The sequence below is a fragment of the Carassius auratus genome, chromosome 5 (genome assembly GCF_003368295.1).
Source record: "Carassius auratus strain Wakin chromosome 5, ASM336829v1, whole genome shotgun sequence".
Classification (NCBI taxonomy): Eukaryota; Metazoa; Chordata; class Actinopteri; order Cypriniformes; family Cyprinidae; genus Carassius; species Carassius auratus.
Window position 1 is genome coordinate 15,132,995 of NC_039247.1, and position 21,313 is coordinate 15,154,307.

Consider the following 21,313-nt stretch of genomic DNA (forward strand, 5'->3'; position numbering starts at 1 on the left):
GCTTTTAGTTTTTACAGTCGTTATGAATGAGATGTATAAGTTGAACATCAGCACATCTTATACTTAAAATACAAAGAAAAAATAGTTTGGCCATACCACATCACAGAATGGCAAAAATAGGACATAGCATTTATGAACTAATATAATTTTACATTACACCTGCTATCATTCAAAAGTCATTATCACAGTTAATGTGATCATGCATCATCTAAAGCAGTGGTTCCCAACCTTTTTCAACTCGCGGCCCACACAACCACACACATATGTTTGCAGGGCCCACTTCAAAAAATTTACTGACCCCGCTATTGTTGGGTTAATAACTAAGTACTCAGAAGCTAGATTGTTAACTGTATTTATTGAATAAACTAGGGCTGTGCGATATGGACAAAAATTGCGATTTCTTTGATCAATTTTGCGATTGTGACAAACTTTTACATGCTTTTACAGTCATAAATGCATTCAGGATTAATTTGAAACATATTTCCAAAAGAAAACCAATTAGAGCTTTATCAAAAAGTTGTAACGTCTCTAGAACAGACATTAAGTCAAAATTATCACTATAGTAAAGATGTAACAAAATGTATAGACTTATGGCAAAAAAAATTTTTTTTATTGCCATTCATTGTTCATAGAGCTCATTAATTGTTGCGGTGCCTCAGGTGTTTGCAGTGTGTATACAGTATGTGTATGCAGTCAGCAGCGAGAGCGCATAAATATAACGCGAAAGCACATTAAAATAATGCACGAGGGCGAATCTCTCTGTTCGCACGCAAATTTCCTTTGCTCTGTCACAAAACCAGACGCGGTTGCTCAGATACACGCTGCTTTGCGAGGAGAGAGTGTGCACACTTAAAACGTGTCTCCTCTCACTTAAACTTTGTCCTGTGCGCTCACAATTCTCTCTATGCTCATTTGTTAGATATTAATTATTTTCGCACGTTTTTATTTCTAAACTTTTACTGCGTGCACTGTGAATGCTCTGATCCATTAACATGGGCTCAGAAAAAAGGTGCATTACGGACATTGTGTGAACCTGGAGTTAGGCATATGCCCAGTCTGTTTGGTTCTCGCGCTAGACGCAATGCATTATGATTGGATCGGATAGCATACTGCGGGAGGTCAGGGCCGCGGAAAAACGTGCTATAAAGTGATTTAGAAATCATGCACGCTCAAATCGTGATTTTATGACGATTTCTTTTAATCGCACAGCCCTAGAATGAACTGGAAATGAACAGAAAATTATTGGTGGCCCACCTGCAATACCAACGCGGACCACAGGTTGAAAACCACTGATCTAAAGCATTCAAATCACACTGAAACTTAATACATCTTTTCTATATGTCAGAAAAAAACTATAGAAAAAAAGAATGGAGGTTGTTTATGATACCAGTCAACAGGAAAACACTTCAGGATTCTTAGACACACTCAAGAATGTTCCTGCACCTTGTTAGTATTGAGGAAAATTCATAGATAACAATTTACATTTGTTTGGTAATTTATAGGTGAGGTTTCTAAAAAAAAGGCAGAGAAATCTTCCCTGGTAGTGACGCAAATATTTTGATTGTCATCAAGCCTTGACATTGATGGCAATACCCGGTCCCATTCATTACAACAAAGGCACTCGGTTCTGTCGGCATAGTTTGGCTTGTTCCACATTTACAGCACCAGTCTGTGTCCGTTCTGATTCTCGCTTCGACATCTTGTCTTACAGCTTCCAAAGTTTGTAACTCCTCGTCTGTGTATTCTGGCTCAAAACTATATGGTTCTGGATCTTGGTTTGATACACAGTAAAAGTCAGCCATGATCACGAGTCACGTCTAGCTGGTTAGTCACGTTTGTTTGTTTACGGAACCATCAACAGCGCGTCTCAAAAAAAACAAAAAAAAAACCAGTGTGTCTCGTGTGCTGCGCTAATCACTCCGCCCAAGTAAGGTTAACTGTGCTCCTACGCCTAGTGAGAATATAGTTCCCAGTATTTATACGATTAAAAATGGTCTCTGTCTCATATAGCCTTGTTATTTGTACACGCTGTGACTATACAGATCACAACATGTAAATAGGAAAATGTTTGCATTATTTTGTCACTTATTGGGATTACTATGCTAACAGTATCCATTTACATCCAGTCTTTGTGCTAAGCTAGGCTAGTGGTGGGTGCGTCGAATAACACTTACAGAACGCACAGAAATGAAAAAGGTATGTATGGACTTATCTAACTCTGGGGGATACTGTGAATAAGCTAAAGTCCCAAAAAGTCGGAGTGTTCCTTTAAGAATATCTCTAAATATGCAATATAAAGTAATTGGACTTCATACAGTTAAGCTCAGTCTTACTTTGTAAATCATTAGTTTAGACTCAATATTCTTTCCTTTTCAGTGGGTGGTGGTGGTAAAGCTCAGCTGTGGTTGTGGTAGGCGAGGTTTACCCTGGTTTACCCATTAGTCACAGCACTAATAAAGTTATTCATGTCTTCAACACAATGTCAATCTACTCCATTCTTTCAAACTCATATTCTGCCATATGGCTCATTGTCATTATTACCGTTGTGTCTTATAAAATTCATTTGAAAATGATTTTCACTCTAAGGAAGAAGCCAAGTTGGATGAAGTAATGGATTCCGTCTTAAATATAGGGCAAACTTGTCTTCCTTCTTAGGCCAATCATGCTTTTCAAAGGTCTAATCATAACCTTGTTTCTCTACTGTTTATTTTGGTCTTCCTAACCTTTAATTACCAAGCTAAGAATCAATCTTTAACAGGTCTTTCATTTGTTAAATTGTTTTTGACCACTGAAATTATTATCTGTATTTAGCCTCCAATAAAATGTTACCACATTTGCAAGCACTTATGCAGACAAATAAGATTCTCTCTCTCTCTCTCTCTCTCTCTCTCTCTCTCTCTCTCTCTCTCTCTCTCTCTCTCTCTCTCTCTCTTAAAGAAGATTGCAGATGGTTTAGTAAATTATTGATCAAATTAGAATTTTCTAATTAAAATAATTAGCTTATAGGCCTGCTTGCTTGATTCATGCCAGTTTTGAAACTTGTTTATTGGCTTGTATATTTGAAATACAATTCATTCAAGGACTATGCACTTTATTTTTATACATGCAATCCATTTTTGGATTCCCAAATGTTTCTACTTTTTTCTTTTTTTTAATCCAAGTATTGAAACAATTATTAAGTGTGTAATGTGTAGGAATTAACATTTATATCAAATGTCCATATCTGTGGGATCGTCACTATGTCTTTTTCTTAAAGAAAACATTTTCGGTGTTAACTCAACTTTTACTTATTCTGTAAGACTACTGCTAAATACATAGTATCTGCCAACAGATCTTTTCGAAGCATGGATTTGAACCGAGCAAGGGTTTGTGAGCAGATTGTACCACACAAGTAGATAGGGGAATTAGTCATCAAGAGCTCTGCCGGCCTCACACTGTTATGCCACTTGCTCTGTCACACCAGTTAAATATAAATAGCACCACTAACCACATGCAGTCCAGTGAAAGTAACCCTATGCTTAACTGAATGCATTTGAGTTTTATGGAAAACTGTAAAGGTGTTTACAGATATGTGGCAACCACACTCAAGATAAGCACATTTTAGAGTGTGATAAAAATCATGCATTAATAAACAGATTTATTACTTTCTTTTTTAGGTACTTGCAAATAATAATCTTTGCTTTCCCTACCATAACTGTTGGTAGTCTGTTTGAAAGAATTGTTTTAAGGCGATTTAGTGTCTGTCTTTATTTAAGAAAACAATTTACCTTATGTACATAAATAATATGTAACAGGTACCAATTAATTCATCCAAAGCTGATTTTTTGTTTTTCTTTAGGACTATTGTAAATAAAATTAAATTCTTTAGCTAAAATGTGTGTCAGTTTGACAAACTGGAACTCTATAGAAAATAAAGGAGCCCGTTGCGGTGAAAGCATCCCTGAGGTAACATTATTTTAGATAGCAGTGCTCATTTGAGATTCATACTGTTGTATCAGGAGTTTAGGAAAATTAATTGAGGGTTTAAAATAACTTGAAATAAGAATTTCTGAGAGAAGTGTGTGATGTATTCCTTTTAAACAATAGATAATCAAGTTTGTTCAGAGCAGGGCTGCAAAGAAGCAAAAAAATAAATAAAAGAGAGAGAGAGAAAGAAGAATACAAGGAAATTTATTTGAGGTTAGTAATTATGAGAATGTTTAGGAGAGCTAAAAAAAAAAAAAAAGGCTGCACAATGTTGAACTAAAAGCTACTTTGATTATTTCATAATAAGCAAGTTTATAAGAACAAATGCCAAAAATAACTTTGCAAATAAATCTCTCTCTTTCTCTCCCTATATATATATGCTTGTTCAAGTCACATTAGCTGGGCTACAATCAGGACAGTCATACAATGTTATTTAAGAAAGAACAACACTTACACAGTTGGATATACTTGCTATAGAATCATAAATAAGAGTGTGTTTGATGACTTTTATGAAGTTATTTAAGGGGCATTTTAATAATGGATAAACCTTAGCTCTTTCAAGTAGTTTTTAACCACAAGTTCAAATTAGTCTTTTACAGTTATCAGATCTTCATGTAATATCAAGATTTCTTATTATAATGGGTAATGATGCTTAACATAAGAAAAAATTTTTTTTTTCTTAACCTTGTTAAGATCACAATGATATAAACATTTAAGGGTGGAAATGACACATTACACTCCACCCAGTGCTTTGAAGCCATGCATCATTTGTTGTGCATGCATCAACAAATCTTTATTTTTCTTTCTTTCTTTCCTTCTTTCTTTCTTTCTTTCTTCCTATCCTTCTTTCCTTCTTTCATCCTTATTTCTTAAATATACTACTGCTTAAATATTCTACTCTCACTGCTTATGTTAAAAAAATTTATGAACATTAACTGTGATCAGTTGGTGGTATGTGGTTCTGTTTAATTATATCCAAGCACAAATAATGAAAATTATTTTAAAGAAGATTTCCATATTTTTTCCATGTGACCACAGGGTTTAAACCGTGCCATAGCTTGTAATAATCTTTGCTTTCTGCTAAGTTATTGACCACTCTGAATGCAGTCCTAGCATTCCCCAAATGAATCCCCCAGGCCCAAATGGGCAGATGAAAAGCATTCCTTAACCTCTAACAGTACAGTAAATATCACAACACCCAACCCCATTTCATCACGATTGTGTAATTTATGGTCAAGAACATCAAAGATGACTTTAACTACATTGAGGGGGAAAAAATTGTGTGTGGCTTATTTTCAAACCAGTATGACCACTGCAAATATGACTTCACACTGTCAGTAAATGAAGGCAGACAGTGAAACTGGTAAGAAAACAATTTAAATTGTATATATTGTGTTGTTTTAATACATCTGTTGGATTTATTAGTGTTTAAATTGTAATGTTGAACTAATATTTTCTTCAGTTTTTTGGAATGAGCTGTTTTTCTCATCATTAGTAGTTATTAAGGGATGATGAAATATAAAGTAATGTTTTCTTAATCAGCCATTATTTCCTTTTCCTCTTTAACTTTGCTATGGCTGAATGTTCCTTAAAGACAATTAAAATACTCCAGTGGGTTGTTCCGAGCAGCCGTGTATGCTACACCCTTTACACAGAGCTATAGTGAAAAGCAAACATTTTCCAAGAAAAAGAAGAAGGGAAATAATTGCTTCTCAAGGGTTCTTGACAAGAGGCAGAGCGGACAACACCCTACTACCCCTTACTGTTTTTTTTTTTTCTTACTTTCTCGCCCTCTCTTACTCTTTCCTAGGAAAAAAGCTGCCTGCACCTGTGTGGGCTCTTTTTAACACCTCCTGTGCTATTTCGTAATCGCACTTCCCTCGAAGTATCCAAGAACTGTCTTGAGCCGAGATATTAGATCTCACCTGCGATAAAGACAGTTGGTGTTTTCTTTTTTCGGACTATCTTAGAATAATGAGCCACTGTTATAAAAGACAGTTGAAGTGACCAAGATGAGCTTCTTCCATCTCCCTTGCTAAATGTGTTTTCTGTTTGGAACCACCTGTAGGTATGTAAACAGTCAGATGCATGAAAAAAAACTAAAACAAACATGCAAACAAACCTTCATGTGCATTGAGAACAGAATTTAAGTCCGTAGTCAGCAGGGCAGAAGACCGTCCTGTGCGAGGCAGGAATGTTATCACGGTGCATTTGGGACTAGCCCTCCTAATTACAGGAGGATAAGTTTGGTTAGGCCAGAGGCACTGTGTAATTACTATGATTGCAATGCTTTAGACAGAAGTCTATCCTGGCTTGCAGTTCCTTTTGAAGAATGAGGCCCAGAAAAGACACTTTGAGTTAACTATATAAAATGTTTACCTTTTATTGTTAAAGCAGACACAGGCAGAGCAGTTATGAATTGAATGAGCTCTGAATAGCGGTGATGAGCAGTTGTCCCCATAAAGGCACTGTTTATGTAATCAGTATTTTCTGAAATTCATTCTTTTATATTGTATATGAATTCAAAAGCTTTCGAATGTGCTATGAAACAGCTACAGATTATCCTGTCGTTCATGAAATTCGTAGAAGTCATGTGATGATAAGTAAACTGTTAATTGCAGCATATCCCAGCAGCCTGGTTGTTATAGGGTGACCATAAATCCTCTTTTTCCCAGACATGTCCTGGTTGGGATTTCTTAATTACTTGGTCAGGGTTTTATCTTTTTTTTTCGTGGCACCTTGCATGCCATGATTGCCCAATTATGTACAATGCCTGCAAGCTAAAACTACTTTACAGTTATTGCCTTAAGCAAGTATGAAAATAATAGAAAAACAAAGCCAAAACCCAGACATTAGGGAATTTTGAAATATAGGATATAATTTTCACCCTAGTTATTGAAACCTGTCCCCTTGAACTACTATTGCAAGATTGCAAAGAGGTTCATAAGTGCTTTCTCATTATTTATTTCTAGAGTGTAACTTTATCGGTAACACTTTACAATAATGTCCCATTATTTAATGTCAGTTACCAATGTAATTAAAAATCTTTGTTCATTGTTAGTTAATTTAGTTCAGGCCTAATAAATAAAATAAGATAATCATATTGGGAAATATTAAAATTAATAAATGCTTTAGTAGGTTTTAAATATTTCATGTTGTCTGATTTTGTTTACTAATGTTAACAAATGGAACCTTTTTATTAAGTGTTATTTAGTTTATCTAGCATTGCACTATATGAGCTTCATTTTTTATTTTTATTTTTCTGCTCTTAATTTAACACACTCTTCTCAAATAACAGGAAGGGAGTGCATTCCAAAATAAAGTTGTTTGTGGCCACCTTTTATGTCCGGCCGAAGAATTCAACAAACGTTTTTACACAGAAGTTCCTGCTACATTCAGTCAGGGGACACATAGCAGCTGTAAATGTGGTTTCAACCCTAGAACATTAGGTTTTAGTAACATGACTCATTTATCATTCTACTCCATTCATAGAAATCTTGAGGTCCATTGCGTCAGACTTTCCTCCCAGTTCTTTGATTCAACGCTAGTGGAAACCTTGTAATACTGTATCAAGTTCAAATCATAGCAACGGCCCTGCAGGTTTCTGAGACAAAAAGATTTGATTTGAACTCATCGTTAAATACGGCTACCGTTTGTTAAATTCAACAAAGGTCTGGTTACCTAGCTGCAATCCACAGGAATACAGAGCCCAGTATAGCATCATCCTCTTAAAAATCAAAGGGAGGTTATGAAAATAAGCCATGTGTCCTACCTACATATGATCAGATTCATAAGCTTTCCCATCTTGACAAATCGCAGCACTACAGCTGGTAATGTGTACCCTGAACCAGCAAGTACGGTGGCCGAGAGAGATCAACACGCTGCATTTTAAGAAAACACATGCAAATTGAAAAAACACCATCAAATAAAAAAACATCTTCATCAATTTGACAACACAAGCGTTGCAAATCATCACAACACATGCATATAATGAATTTGCAGCGCGTTTCGTTATATGCATGTGTTGTGATGATTTGCAGCGTTTCACAACACTTGTGCTGTCAAACTAATGAAGATCTTTTTTTTTCAGTTTGCATGTGTTTTCTTAAGTTGCAGAGTGTTGAGCCCTCTCGGCCACCATAAGCAAGGACAGCATATCTATAAACTGTAAACCCGAAAAGTACTACTAAAGGCTGGGATACACTACATGATTTTTGCCCCAATTCTCCACAGATCTAGTCTGGAGTAGTTGACCCTAGTGGCTGAGAGCAAGTCTGCAGATTTTAGCTGACAGATTTGATAGAAAATCACGTAGTGTGTGAGGGTCACAGCTCACGTTCCTTTTTTTTAGCTGCAGACTCCATCCAGATCTCGTCTGAGGATATCAAACATGTTTGATATTTTGAGTTGATTATAGAAAACATTGTTTTGTAATTGTTTTATATAAATGTTCAGTTAACAACGGCTCCGTGTAGTAACAGCTGCTCTATGTGTAATCACGCACCTGATGGAATTAACAGCTGATTAGAGAACCGACTTTACTGACGAGATGCGCATTAACGATCGGCCGATCGTGATCCGAGCAGCCCTAATATTCAACAAAGTACTATTGAAAGCAGTATGTATGATGTATTAAGTACAGTGCACTTAAATATTAATATGTAAACTTTTAAGTTTGACTCAATTGCCTTGTGAAGTAACTTTAAAGTGTGTTAGAAAATATATGGAAAAGCTGTTATGTTTGTTTTCCAATAATGTCCTTGTGAAATACATTTTGTTAATGAAACAGAGAAAATGATGTTCTTTCAATGTGTTTCATGCAGTGACTAGGGGAGCTTAAGAGTTTGTAAAGATTTGAGGTTTATCATTTTTGCATGTGTTCAGTCAGCTCTGGTTCATCTCTTTGCTTCGCTTCATGCGCTTGTGCAGGTGGTGTCCTCCAGTAATAAAGACAGGCTTTACAAACATTATTGTTTTTGTCTGTAGCCAAAAGAGAATTCTTTATCAGTATGAGCAGCTAGTATTAGTTCACAATTAAAGGGATCCAGATTCACATAAGCAAGCCAGTCTGATTTTGGTTATTTTATTGCCTTCTTCAATATAAGGTGTGTTATGTTAAACAATGTGATTGTAGGAGCATTTGTAAGCCCATTAAAATATTTGATGAATAAATATGAAGTTCTTCACATTCAAAAAACAAAACAAACAGCAGAACATTGTGAACATCTAAGTAGTCCATGACCTGTAGTATTATTATTTTTTTCCTGTCTGTGTTACTACACAATGTGTAAGAAACATAAAATGTTATGACTTAGGAAAAAGGAAGTGTCTGATAAAATTGATGAGCACTTAATCCATAAATGTCAGTCTTTGGAAAGGTTTCTCACAGGTTCATATGAATCTCTAAGTCCCTAAGGGCAGTGCTTTGCACATGTTTCAGATAAACTGAAATTTTTCCCAGAAGTAACATGGAAGCCAAAAGAATGTGGAAAAAGGTTGTTGTAGTAGCACTGCTGGGGAAAGCTTGCTGCGTGGAGTCACATTGGTATAGGAAATCTCAAAAGAGGCTTAAACTCAACTGATTTGTGTGCTGACACTTTTGTTGGCCCCAGGTGCTAGTTTTTTAAGCTATAATTCTCAACATATCTTAGCTTTTCCCTTGACAGTAGATACACTGACTCTTCTCATCAATATAGACCTCTGAACCTAGCATTCAAATGGATTTTACTCAATCTGGAACATTTCCCACCTGTTGCACAGGCATTTGGTATTTGAAAGCTTTGCCTCTTTATGCAGTTTAGGCATGGTTTCTGTCTTTAAAAATGCATGAGCATGCATTGCTTTTTTTCAGATTGTTTAAGCAGTTAATTATTTTTTTATCTTGATTGTATCATACAGCTTTAAAGAGAACCCAATTATGGTCATAGGCAAAACATCTAATTTCATTAAATGAAATATAATTTATGCCTTGCTTGGAAGAAGAAAAAAAACGGATTATATTTGCCCCCACAAAGGTGTAGTTACATCATTTACCAGCAGGGGTTGTCTTAACCATGCTGCTAACCAACCAAATCTTGACCCCTTTGGTTAAAACCACCTATTTTGTGGTTTGGTCTCTACTCTTTTTTGTTTTTATTTATATATTTATTTTGCTTAGCTCTCTGCCCAACAGTGTTCACAGTTGTTGAGTGCCATCTCAGTCCTCAGAGTGAAAACCAGCTCCTTTCAGGGTGTTTTGTAGATGGCCAGAGGACACCTGCTCAGGCTCTGTTTATTTTCTTGCACAAACACCCAAGCAATGTGTTTATGATCGGAAAAGCCAAACACATGAGTAAACATTTGCTTAAATCCCATCTCCCCTTCAACCCCTGTATAAACAACCTTATTTTATCCTTTCCTCCTTTTTTATCTTTTTTGGTATTTTCTTGATATACATTCTTTTCTTCTCACAACCACAAAACTCAAAGCAATCCTATTTCTGTATTTCCCAAAAAGTCCTGTCACAGTGCCACCACCTGCTTTGAATTTGCTGTCCCACAGTAACAAGATTAGATTACTTTCTTTTCTTTCCTTCTCTCAGTTTCTTCTTGTGAATATATATCACACTATTTTTAAAACTCAGAAATTCTCAAAGTAAATCCAGATTTGAATGTCCAGCTGCCAAAACGAGCAACCAGTCTTTCGGTATGGTCAAGTTGTACATTTTTGTTCCTCGTGCCAGGACATCTGTCTTCTGACACACCCTGTCATTATAAGAAAAAGGAAGCAACATCTTTTGATTATTTTCATTTGTACTGCACAGATTTTCACAGAAACTCTTTAAGTCTGTCAAAGACATTCAAAAGATGTTACATTACAACTCTGCCAGATTCATCAATCATTTGTTGGAGCCACTCTGTGGTTGTGTCCTGTATTGAGATGTTTTAACCATTTTGAACACACACTAATTGTTAGCGATAGGCTGAGTAGGTTTGAAATAAAAAAATACACCTTTAAAAAACCTTTAAAAACCCCTAAGCATTTCAGTTTTTCAAGCATTATTAAACACATCCAAAGATTCATGCACATGTTGGCCAAATTCAAATCACATGTACAGAATTACAGCCTTCTGTTCACGCAGGCTAAGAAAATTCCTCAGGAAATGTGTGTGTTTATATATACACATATGTTTCCACAGTATAAATATATAATTAATTCTATGACATTTGTATTTCATTTTAATATTTACCAGCATTTATGTAAAACATATGTATATGTTTGTGTATTTTTAGCCCTAGGATATTGGCAAGTGGCCGGTTATGTGAGTTCAGAGGTGGTATAATTTCTATGTTTTGAGTGAAAAGAAAAAAACGTGCATCGCATTGCCAGATTAGAGGATTTTTTGTTTGAAGTCCTGTGACCCTGTAGAGCACTTCCAGGCCCTCTTACTTTTCTAAAGGCCAAATGCGATTCTGGCTGATCCCAACAGAAGCAGAACACCTCAGCACATCTGGACTCACCGCTGCATCTATTACACAATCCCCACTATGTGAAGTCACGTCCAAGTCAAATAAGCAGCTCCCCCTCCCCCCTTAAAGGAACACCTAAAGAGGGACAAGGGTAAGGCTGCCAAAAAAAAAGGACTCCGACCTCAAGCATTCCTCTCATCCAGGTCATGTTTTCATTACCCCGACAAATTTACACAGTTGTTAGTGATGGCCTGGGATTCCTCCTAAAGCACAGCCCACCAATAATAAACAGAGGCCAGCTGACACCCTCAGACACCTGCAAGCCTCCCTGACAGTGCAGGATTGTTCCCAGGCGGAGAGCACCAAGAGGCCCTGCTTTCCTCTCAAAGTGTTATCCATTCGAGAGGGTGCCACCATACCACCTGGACACACACGTCCGAGCCTTGAAAGAAATGCGTCATCGGTGAATCCTATACCAGAGGAAACATCCTCATGAACCAGCCAGACCCGTGATAAAAACCATTCAGTGTGTTCTCTTCATTCAGTGCCACACTGCTCAAGAGTGGGTCTGTGAGAGTATCACGCTTTCTTGAGCCGTCAGTCTTTAGACACTATCAAAACAAAATCAGCATGCTTATGGATATTTTTGGATGTATTGTAAAATTGCTTATTTAGACTTTGTCAACTAAATTTATTTTTAGTGACATTTAGAGAGATCATAAACATTATAACAATTCTGGTCGATATGTGAAGATGATTATTTTCATTAAAATGTATATACTTGCAGTACTGTTCAAAAGTTTGGGGTCAGTAAGATTTATTTATTTAGTTATTTCAGAAATTAAAACTGTTATTCAGCAAGGATGTATTCAATTGATTAAAGTTTCTTTTTAAATGTATCAGAATTAAAAAAAAAAATAATAATTAAATTAAACAGCACAACTGTGTTCAGCATTGATGAATTTGCTTGATTTATGAAGGATCATGTGATAATGAAGACTGGAGTAATGACTACAGAAAATTAATTATTGTGTTAAGTATTGTATACTACAAATACATTGTGTATCCCTATTAATGTAGGAAGAGACAAAGACCAGATTGTACTTTTGGTGAATTAGATTTTTATATCTATCAGTATAATTTTCACCTCTTTTTAGTTCACTTGTTACTGACATAGTCTGTAAGTAATGTTTGCTCGTAAGAGGCTGATTCTTTATCAGATAGTTAAAAGGAAAACTTCTTGAAGGTGCCACACCTGTTCTGTTAAACTACGGGAAACTGGTGGAAACAGTTCCACAGATCTGTTTTTATCACTTGGCCTGTGGACTTATGAGGGCGAGAGGAAACCTTTCTGCCATTGTATGACTGTGGGCTAGAGGGTTTTGATTCCTCTTCAGCAATCGAAAGATGATCTTCAATCCTTGCTCTGCCCACTGTAATTCCTCACCTTTGCTTGATGATTTCTTTTCAAGACTGACGGGGGAGCGCAAAAGCCACAGATAAGGTAGCTGGATCAGCCTCTGGCCAGCTGTGAACCCGATAGCATCTGTTTAAAGCATCTAAAGGAGGGCCGTTCCTTTTCAAGTCTGCAGTGCTAGTTATCTCACTTTTATCCTGCACATGTAAGGGAAATCCACAGATGGCCAGGGATCTGATAGAAATACAAATGTGATATCATTTACTATGCTATCAAAAAAGGATGATCTCACAAAAGAAGTGTGACTCTGTCTCTCGCTGTCTCTTAGAGGTAAACGGACAAGCCAAAACAAAGATCCTCTTCACAGCAAATGTGGTTGGAAGTCATTCTTTCATTATTAGCATCCAGACAAAACAACTGCTGACTGAACTCTGAACTGTGCAATGTTTCTGTCTTCCATTCTGAATAACACTTTGTTTCTTATTTTTTTATTTTTATTTCTTTTTTTTTTTTGTGATTCATGGTATGGGCTGTTACACAATTTTACTAAAGGTGCATTTGTAACAGAATCTCCTCTGTTGCAATGATTTATATCTCTCCATTGTCTATTTTGTCAGTATAGCATATTGCACTCCAGATTATTTATACATTTATGTCCTCCTGTTTTTCTTGCAGTCCATCATTTTCATAAGGGACCAAAATTCTCACGGACAGGAAATATCTGGGTATATAGACTACTCCCACCGACTAAAATTTAAAGACTTTAAACCATATTTCAGTGGAAAGAAAAGGCTTATGCCAAAACCAACTGACTTAAGGTAAGCCTACTATTATTATGACCCATGCGTGATGATTTCCGGTTGCTATTGTTTTAGTAAGGTTAGATGTTGTCAGATTAATGTGCATGCATCCTTCTGATCCCTGAAGCATTTGTCTTTCTAAAAAGTATACCCTCTACAAAATATCAATATGCATGAAATACAGTCGAAGCAAAGCCAGTGTATGTATGTCCACGTATTAACTCCCACAGCACATGATCGATTCAGAGTAGGTAAAGGAAGTATACTACAGCATAAGCTATGGACTCTCAGCTCCGTCTTTCTTTCTCTCCCTATTTCTCTTTTGGTCCTTTTCTCTCTCACTCGCTCTCTGTTTTCTCTTTCCTCCAACATCCTTCTCACAGGAACAATAACAGGCAGTGCTTGTGGTTGCCATTAAGATGGAGCAGATGCTGTGTTCTTCCCGTACAGATGCATGAATCCACACTACAGCTGACAGACTTTGACTGCCTCACCACAAAAATAAAACTCATGGCCACCAGCTGAGGACAATCACCAAACCTTTAGAAATAATAGAAAAAGAGACCGTTCTTTATATAGAATAGACTGATTTATTTGGTTATACTGACTCAAAGCAGCACCTTTACAGATTTCTCACTAATTCTAGGTTACAAACCAGACTATCCTCTTTTTCCTTGATCCAAACTTGGTGGATTTTTAAAACACTATTATAACATTCTTTCAGACTTTTGTTTGGTAACTATGAAGCACTGAAGTACACAAACATCCATTCTCCGTCAGTGTTGTGTAGTGTAATGTTACGGACTGGGTTTATTTTCGGCAATTGAGAAATAGACTTACATCTCTTATTAAAAAGTCAAAATCAGAGTATTTCGTTAATGAAACTACAAAAAACTTAAATAATCCAAGCAAGTTCTGGAAAATTATTAAAGCCTATTTTGGAAATATTAGCTGTAGTGAACTACCCCCTCATGTTATGGCTGATTCAGGCAAGGTGACTGATAAACAAACAATGCTAGCTTGCTTTAATGAGCACTTTATTTCTTCAGGGTCCCTATTTGAATCCATATGTCCTGATTCTTCTGGTTCCTTTGTACAGGAGAACCCCTCTAACCCATGTTTACCTTTAGAAAAACAATTTTATATTTCTCCTTTATCAATTATCAAAGTCCATAAAGCCCTTTAGGAATTAGACACAAAAAAGTCTGCTGGTCCTGATAATTTAGATCCCTTCTTCCTTAAGATAGCAGCTGACTTCATTGCGGAGCCTTTATGTTATATTTTTAACTTAACAATTGTCGAAAACGACATCCCTAAAGTATGGAAGTCAGCCCATGTTACACCATTACTAAAAGGGGGCGATCCATCTATTTTGAATAACTATAGGCCTATTTCTAAGCTGTGTATTTTAGCTAAACTCCTTGAGCGCCTGGTTGGTGAGCAACTAAAGGAATTTTTAAATATAAATGATATCCTTTCACCTTTTCAATCAGGGTTTAGGAAACAACATAGCGCCATATCTGCAGCATTGAAGGTGATAAATGATATTGCTGGGGCATTGGATAATAGGAAAACATGTGCTGCGTTGTTTATAGATCTTTCAAAGGCTTTTGATACAGTCGATCACGGCATTCTTGTGAACAGTCTAGTGAGCATTGGTTTGTCTAAGCATTCAGTAGATTGGTTTGCAAATTATTTGTCAGGTAGAACCCAAAGTGTTCGAATGGCTGGTTCTGTGTCTTCATTTTTGCCTATTTCCAAGGGGGTTCCTCAAGGCTCAGTATTAGGGCCCATATTATTTTCAATATATATAAACAAACTTTGTGAAAATCTATCGAATGCTATGTATCACTTTTATGCTGATGACACTGTTATTTACTATACTGCATCATCTACTGCACAAGCCTTTGAGCTTTTGCAGTCTGCATTTAATACTGTTCAGAACCGTTTAAAACAGCTTAAGCTGGTCTTAAATGTACAAAAGTCAAAAATTATGGTATTCACAAACTCGAGACAACTTCCAGTTTCTTCTTCAAGCATCTCAACTTTTGAAGGAAATGAAATTGAATTAGTTAACAGTTATAAATATTTGGGTATAATCATTGATTTTAAATTATGTTTTAGAACCCATGTTAGCAATCTGGTTTCTAAGCTTAAGATAAAGCTTGGCTATCTCTACAGATCAAAATCATGCTTATCCATTCGCGCTAGAGAATACCTGGTAATGGCCACTTTTCTTCCCATATTAGATTATGGTGATCTGATATATATGAATGCTTCTGCCCAATGTTTGAAGAAACTGGATGTTGTGTATCATTGTGCATTACGTTTTTTTACTGGTTGTGGTTATAGGACACATCATTGTATCCTTTATTATAAAGAAAAATGGCCCTCTCTTGATGCAAAAAGGTACACTCACTGGCTATGTTTCATTTACAAGGCACTTCTTGGACTAGCTCCTACTTATTTGAGTGTCCTTTTAACAAGTAATCATAGCCATTATGGATTACGTTCAAATGATGTACTACACTTGTTGGTACCCCGTGTCAAAACAGAATTAGGGAAAAAAGCCTTTATGTTTGCAGCACCTTCTGCCTGGAACCTTCTTCAGAAATCATTGAAAATGACTACCTTTATTTCTTATAGACAGTTTGTTTCAACTCTGAAGAATGTGGAGCAGGTGAACATTGGTCAGTGTAATTGTTCATAAAGTTATATTAAGCCTTATTCAGCACTTGGTCTTGCGATATATGTATATGTGTATATATGTGTATATATATATATATGTGTATATATATATATGTGTGTGTGTGTGTGTGTGTATGTATGTATGTATATATGTATATATATGTATGTGTATTTGATGTGGGTTTTTTGTATGTTGAAAACTGTTCCTTATGTTTGTTTTTTGTTTTTTTGTTTTTGTTTTTTACGCTGCATCTTGGCCAGGTCTTTCTTATAAAAGAGATTTTAATCTCAATGAGTTTTACCTGGTTAAATAAAGGATAAAAAAATCCTGGTCTTTCACAAATTAGTAAAAGAGTGTGGGTGGGGTGCCATTCATCTGCACTATGAATATTAAGCATTTCATGTTAACTGAGCGACACCTCCAGAAGTGCCAAAGAATATGTCTAAATCATGCGTTTTCAATCAGCTTCCTCTGACTTGAACATTTAAAGGCTTTGGAGAATTTTTCTCTGCCCATCTTTTCATGTTCTCTGTTAAAATATCTCACATCTGTCCCGTTTCTTTGACCAAAAATAAGTGGTTCGCCATTGCATAAAAGTGGTTAACCCAAAAATTCTAATTGCTATATGGCGTTTCAGTATAAATAGACACAGAAGATGCTGTCAAACCTTATTTTAAAAAGGAGGAAGTCAATATGCATCCTTGCTTCTAAGTCTCTCGCAGAGTTTTATATTGTGTGTATGTTATGGACCATATGGAGAGAAGAAAAGTGAGGACCTTCTATTTTTTATGAAGAGAAATCCATGTTGGACTAGAAAGTCTGATCCAAAGGCAAACAGAACAAGAGCTAAACTTGTCATTTCGTGCATCACTGTATTTTCTACAAAATCTGGCTCTTTGTGTGGGTCTGCCATGTTTACCGTGATGGCAGTCACTCTGATGGCAACCAAAGGAAGTCTTTCCTGTGATACAAAATGGCAAGTGGAGACCCTGTTTAATTCAGTTGAATTCAGACCATTACTTTTTGTTTACATCTTATTAGCCAGTATTTTCAATTTGTTTGCTTTGGTGACCAGCACCATGGTTTCTGGTCACCTTGACAGGAAAAAGTGGAAAAGGAAGTGTGAGGTGTCTTTCCTTCATGCGTTCTCTCTATATACACAGAGCCATATGTAATAAATTATGATAAACTGGAGTTCTTTCAAGATGGTACAGCCATAGGATGGGCCTACAGAGCACTGAAAAAAATGGGCTTTAATCGTTTCCTTTTTGTTCGATTTAAATTTGGGTGCGCAAGGAAGAGCTGATCCAGACCAAGTGTTGCAGGAATACTGACAACTGTCTTTCTGTGACAAACAGACTCAGAACACATGTTTAATTTGTATAGATACTTGACACCACAATGGAATTAATTCTGATCTAGTTAATAGACATATTAGTCATTTATTATATAGCTTAATGTTTCAGTGTCCAAATATCCGAGTGTCTGTATACTGCATCAGGGATTGTTACTTTACCAAATCCTCCATATGAGGATCATATCTCAAAAGGCAATGATTTATATCCTTGAGGTTAAGGTCATAACTTCTTATACACAGCATCTGTAAAATGTTTCAGTAGTATTGCAGCAATACAAAATGTATAAAGCTTTGGCTGACATCCACAGTGTTATCTTGACAGAAAATGAAATGCTCTTGCATCCATGTGCCTCTCCCTTGGACTTATAAAGAGCCTCTCCCCAAAGTCCAGCTTTGTTCTTGGACCACAAACTATTGCTTGGGAAAAGCTGAGGTCCATTTGAGCAAGCTGTCTTCCAGCAGTTAATCTTGTGAGGAGAACCACTTACACGGGCCAGACAATCTATTTTTTTGTTATTACTCATTGCATGCATTAATTACATTTAGATCTTTTCTCAATGCCATTTTGAGTGGCCTGCTGGTTCACAGTCTTTACATTGATCAGTGAACACAGAGGAATTTTCGGGTTGTAGCTGTGAGAAAATGTTTTTTCCCTTTAGCCTGGAATGTCTTGAAAGCTTTGTAGAAGCTCATGTGTGAACAGATTTTTGAAACTGGACATCTATTCTTGAACATCATTCAAATAAATATCCAGTCTCTGTATTCAGTTAGGGGAAAACTGATTTCTGTCATGAAAATTCTCTGAGGATTGGCATGGTAATCTACTTAACAATGTAAATGTATTTGGTCTTCCAAAAATAGAGAAACACAATGAATGGCACTGGCTAGTTGGCTCTCAATTTTGGACTCTAGATCATGAATTCCTTATATACAACTTAACACCAGGCTTTCCAAGTGCACCTTTTATCAAACTGGGGACAAATGTGTTATTTCATCTTTCTGTGAAAAACTCACAAAAAGCATCATAGTTTATATACTTCATTGTATTCATCAAAGCCATTCATCCATACTGTAGTTTTTCTGTCAACAACTTTAATCCATGCATTTTATTATCTGTAAGCATTCTAAACTGATTAATTAAACTTTTTCTTCAGCTTCTACAACTGGGGTACACAGGTGGCCAAAGATAACGCCAGCTCAAACTATGAGGTAATCACAAAGAATCCAAGGGGCCTGCTCTTCAAGTGCAAGAATGACAGGAATATCTTGAATGTTGACCCAGAGGTGAGCATGTTTGATCTCAGCAGAACTTGTGACACACTGGTAAACAGAGATTGCTGACCTCTCTCAGTCGTGCTTTAGCTCTCACTTAACATCCATGAGTAAATGAACGCTTGAACTCAAGGCTGATTACGATTTAAACAGGAACATTGTATTGTTTGTCTCTGATACCACTACTATTAGATGCAGTGCCTAATCAGTTGATCATGACAAATAATCATGAACACATAAAAGCATAACAGCAAAGTGAAGCATTTTTGGTCATGATATCAAATAGCTTCTGTGTGAAGCGGAGAGATTGTATTGTTGCACCTGGGTAGCATTTTTGTTCCAATCTCTCGAAATATCCGTCAGAGTGGGTTAGAACGAACCGCGAAATTCAGTCCTGGAACCTGTGCCACTATTTTTTTGCCTGTGTGCCCAGGAGCTATGAGTGCGTGCTATTTTTTGAAAAGAAGCAACAATGCAGACTAGCCTCTTGAACACAAACTCACCCAGGCTGCCTCGTTGAGGGTGAGATGGCAGAGGCGAGTATTGCCTGTGGTCGAGCACACCCCGACCAGCCCGGCTATTAAAAACGAGGGGAGGCTAAGGAACCCAGACACTGAAACCGCCCGTGCACCCAGAATCCAACCTCAGGCCCCCACCAGGCATGACCTCATTGCCCATGTGGATGCATTCCTTCATACAAACGGCGGAATTGTCACATATTAAACACTGAATTTAATTTGTTTGTTTGTTAGTTTGTTTTATCGCTCCGTTAGATATAGCCAATGTTGTGAACATTTCACAATTATAAACTCAAATTCTTCTTCTTTGGGTTATGCTCGTGTTTGATGAAAATATGTTGGTTATTCCGCCAAAGTAGCAGTTGGTGGTTTAGTTTGATAACAAGTCCTTATAACAGCTAATGCTTTTCGTTTGCTTTATTTCATTTTATTTTCTGCATATGTTTACATTTATCTGTGCTCAAAATAAACAAAATGATTATGTTAGCTCAGACACAATGTACAATAAATACATAAAATTAATGGAAACCTAAATCTTCTGACAGTTATCCCAGCTGGCTTAAGATCGTATGTATTCTTGGTGGAAGCACCCTATGGAGTCCATATTTTAAAGACACACTTATTATTCATAATGTGCAGCGAATAATGTAAGTATAACTTGTATGTAACAGATTTAGTCCTCTAGCAAAGTAGTTTACATCAATTTAAACTTACTACAATTATGGAAAAATACAGTTATAAAGTACTTTCTTATATTGCTATAAATTGGATCTGACATTTAAAAAATGATCCTATAAATAAAATTGTTCACATTTTTAAACACTTTTTATTATTATTTCTTTAACCCAACAGACTACACCTGGCGATAGCTCCATCCGAACTCCTGTCCAGTGTGACCCATATATGCATGTTGTCATTTATGACCACATCACCAGAAAACCCACAACCAGTTCCTGTGCACCACTCTCCAATTAAATGTATTAAAAAGCACTTGAAGCCTCTAATTTCATCTACATTAAAACTGTTTTTTTATACTTCTGACTTCATATTGTGCACAACATCTGGATATGTAGAGTGTCATATGTGCATTTTTTTCTTTAGGGCCAAATGGACAGATAAAAAAAAAAGAGTGATAAACTGACTTATTCATTTATATAAAATATGAATATTCATTTAACAATATCTGAATAAAAATTACTAATTTATTTTATGGCTCATTTTTATTTTTTATTAATTACTTTAGCCATTTTAAAATATTTATCCTCTGCCATCACACATTTGAGAGGCTAGTGATATGGCTCTCAGAGACTGTCTGATGATGCAGCCACTTACTTGGGAACCTGAGCTTTTTACTGTACTCTTATCTATAACAACTCTGTTTGTCTGAGCAAATCAAAGATAAAGCCCTTTAGAAACTTAGGGGTTCTTTCATGTCCCAACATGACTGCTTGTAGCTTCATTTTGACTAAAAGCTCCAAAACACTCAATGAAATGGACAGTGACACCCATTCTACATGATTTCAGATAATGAGATACTGCATTAGATATCCATCAGTCAATAATTTTGTCTTTGCAAGTTTACAAAAAGTAGTCAGCAAGATATTGCTATGGTGGTGGCTCATTGTACATGTTGGTGTCATCATGGTACTTGAATGGGTCCAGTTTATGCAAACTTTTTTTGTTATTATTATTATTAAAATAACTGCACTTATTTGAAATAGAAATCTTTGGTAACATTTTAAAGTCTACACAGTCACTTTTTATCAGTTGATTGCACCCTTGCTGACTTACTGACCCTAAATTGCCATACTTTAGTGTATATATTTCTAACAATATATTGTTAGTG

General features: G+C 36.3%; 1 protein-coding gene across 1 annotated transcript in view; it reads left to right on the top strand.

Annotated features, from left to right (window-relative positions):
• Positions 1–20,603, top strand: part of LOC113077783 (uncharacterized protein C4orf22 homolog) — a 50,428-nt gene extending 29,825 nt beyond the window's left edge. Inside the window, exons 4-6 of the mRNA XM_026250056.1 lie at positions 13,507–13,649; positions 18,832–18,961; positions 20,320–20,603. Of these exons, the coding sequence (XP_026105841.1) occupies positions 13,507–13,649; positions 18,832–18,961; positions 20,320–20,442 (396 nt within the window). The 3' untranslated portion in view covers positions 20,443–20,603. The remainder of the gene's footprint in view (positions 1–13,506; positions 13,650–18,831; positions 18,962–20,319) is intronic.
• The last annotated feature ends 710 nt before the right edge of the window (positions 20,604–21,313 follow it).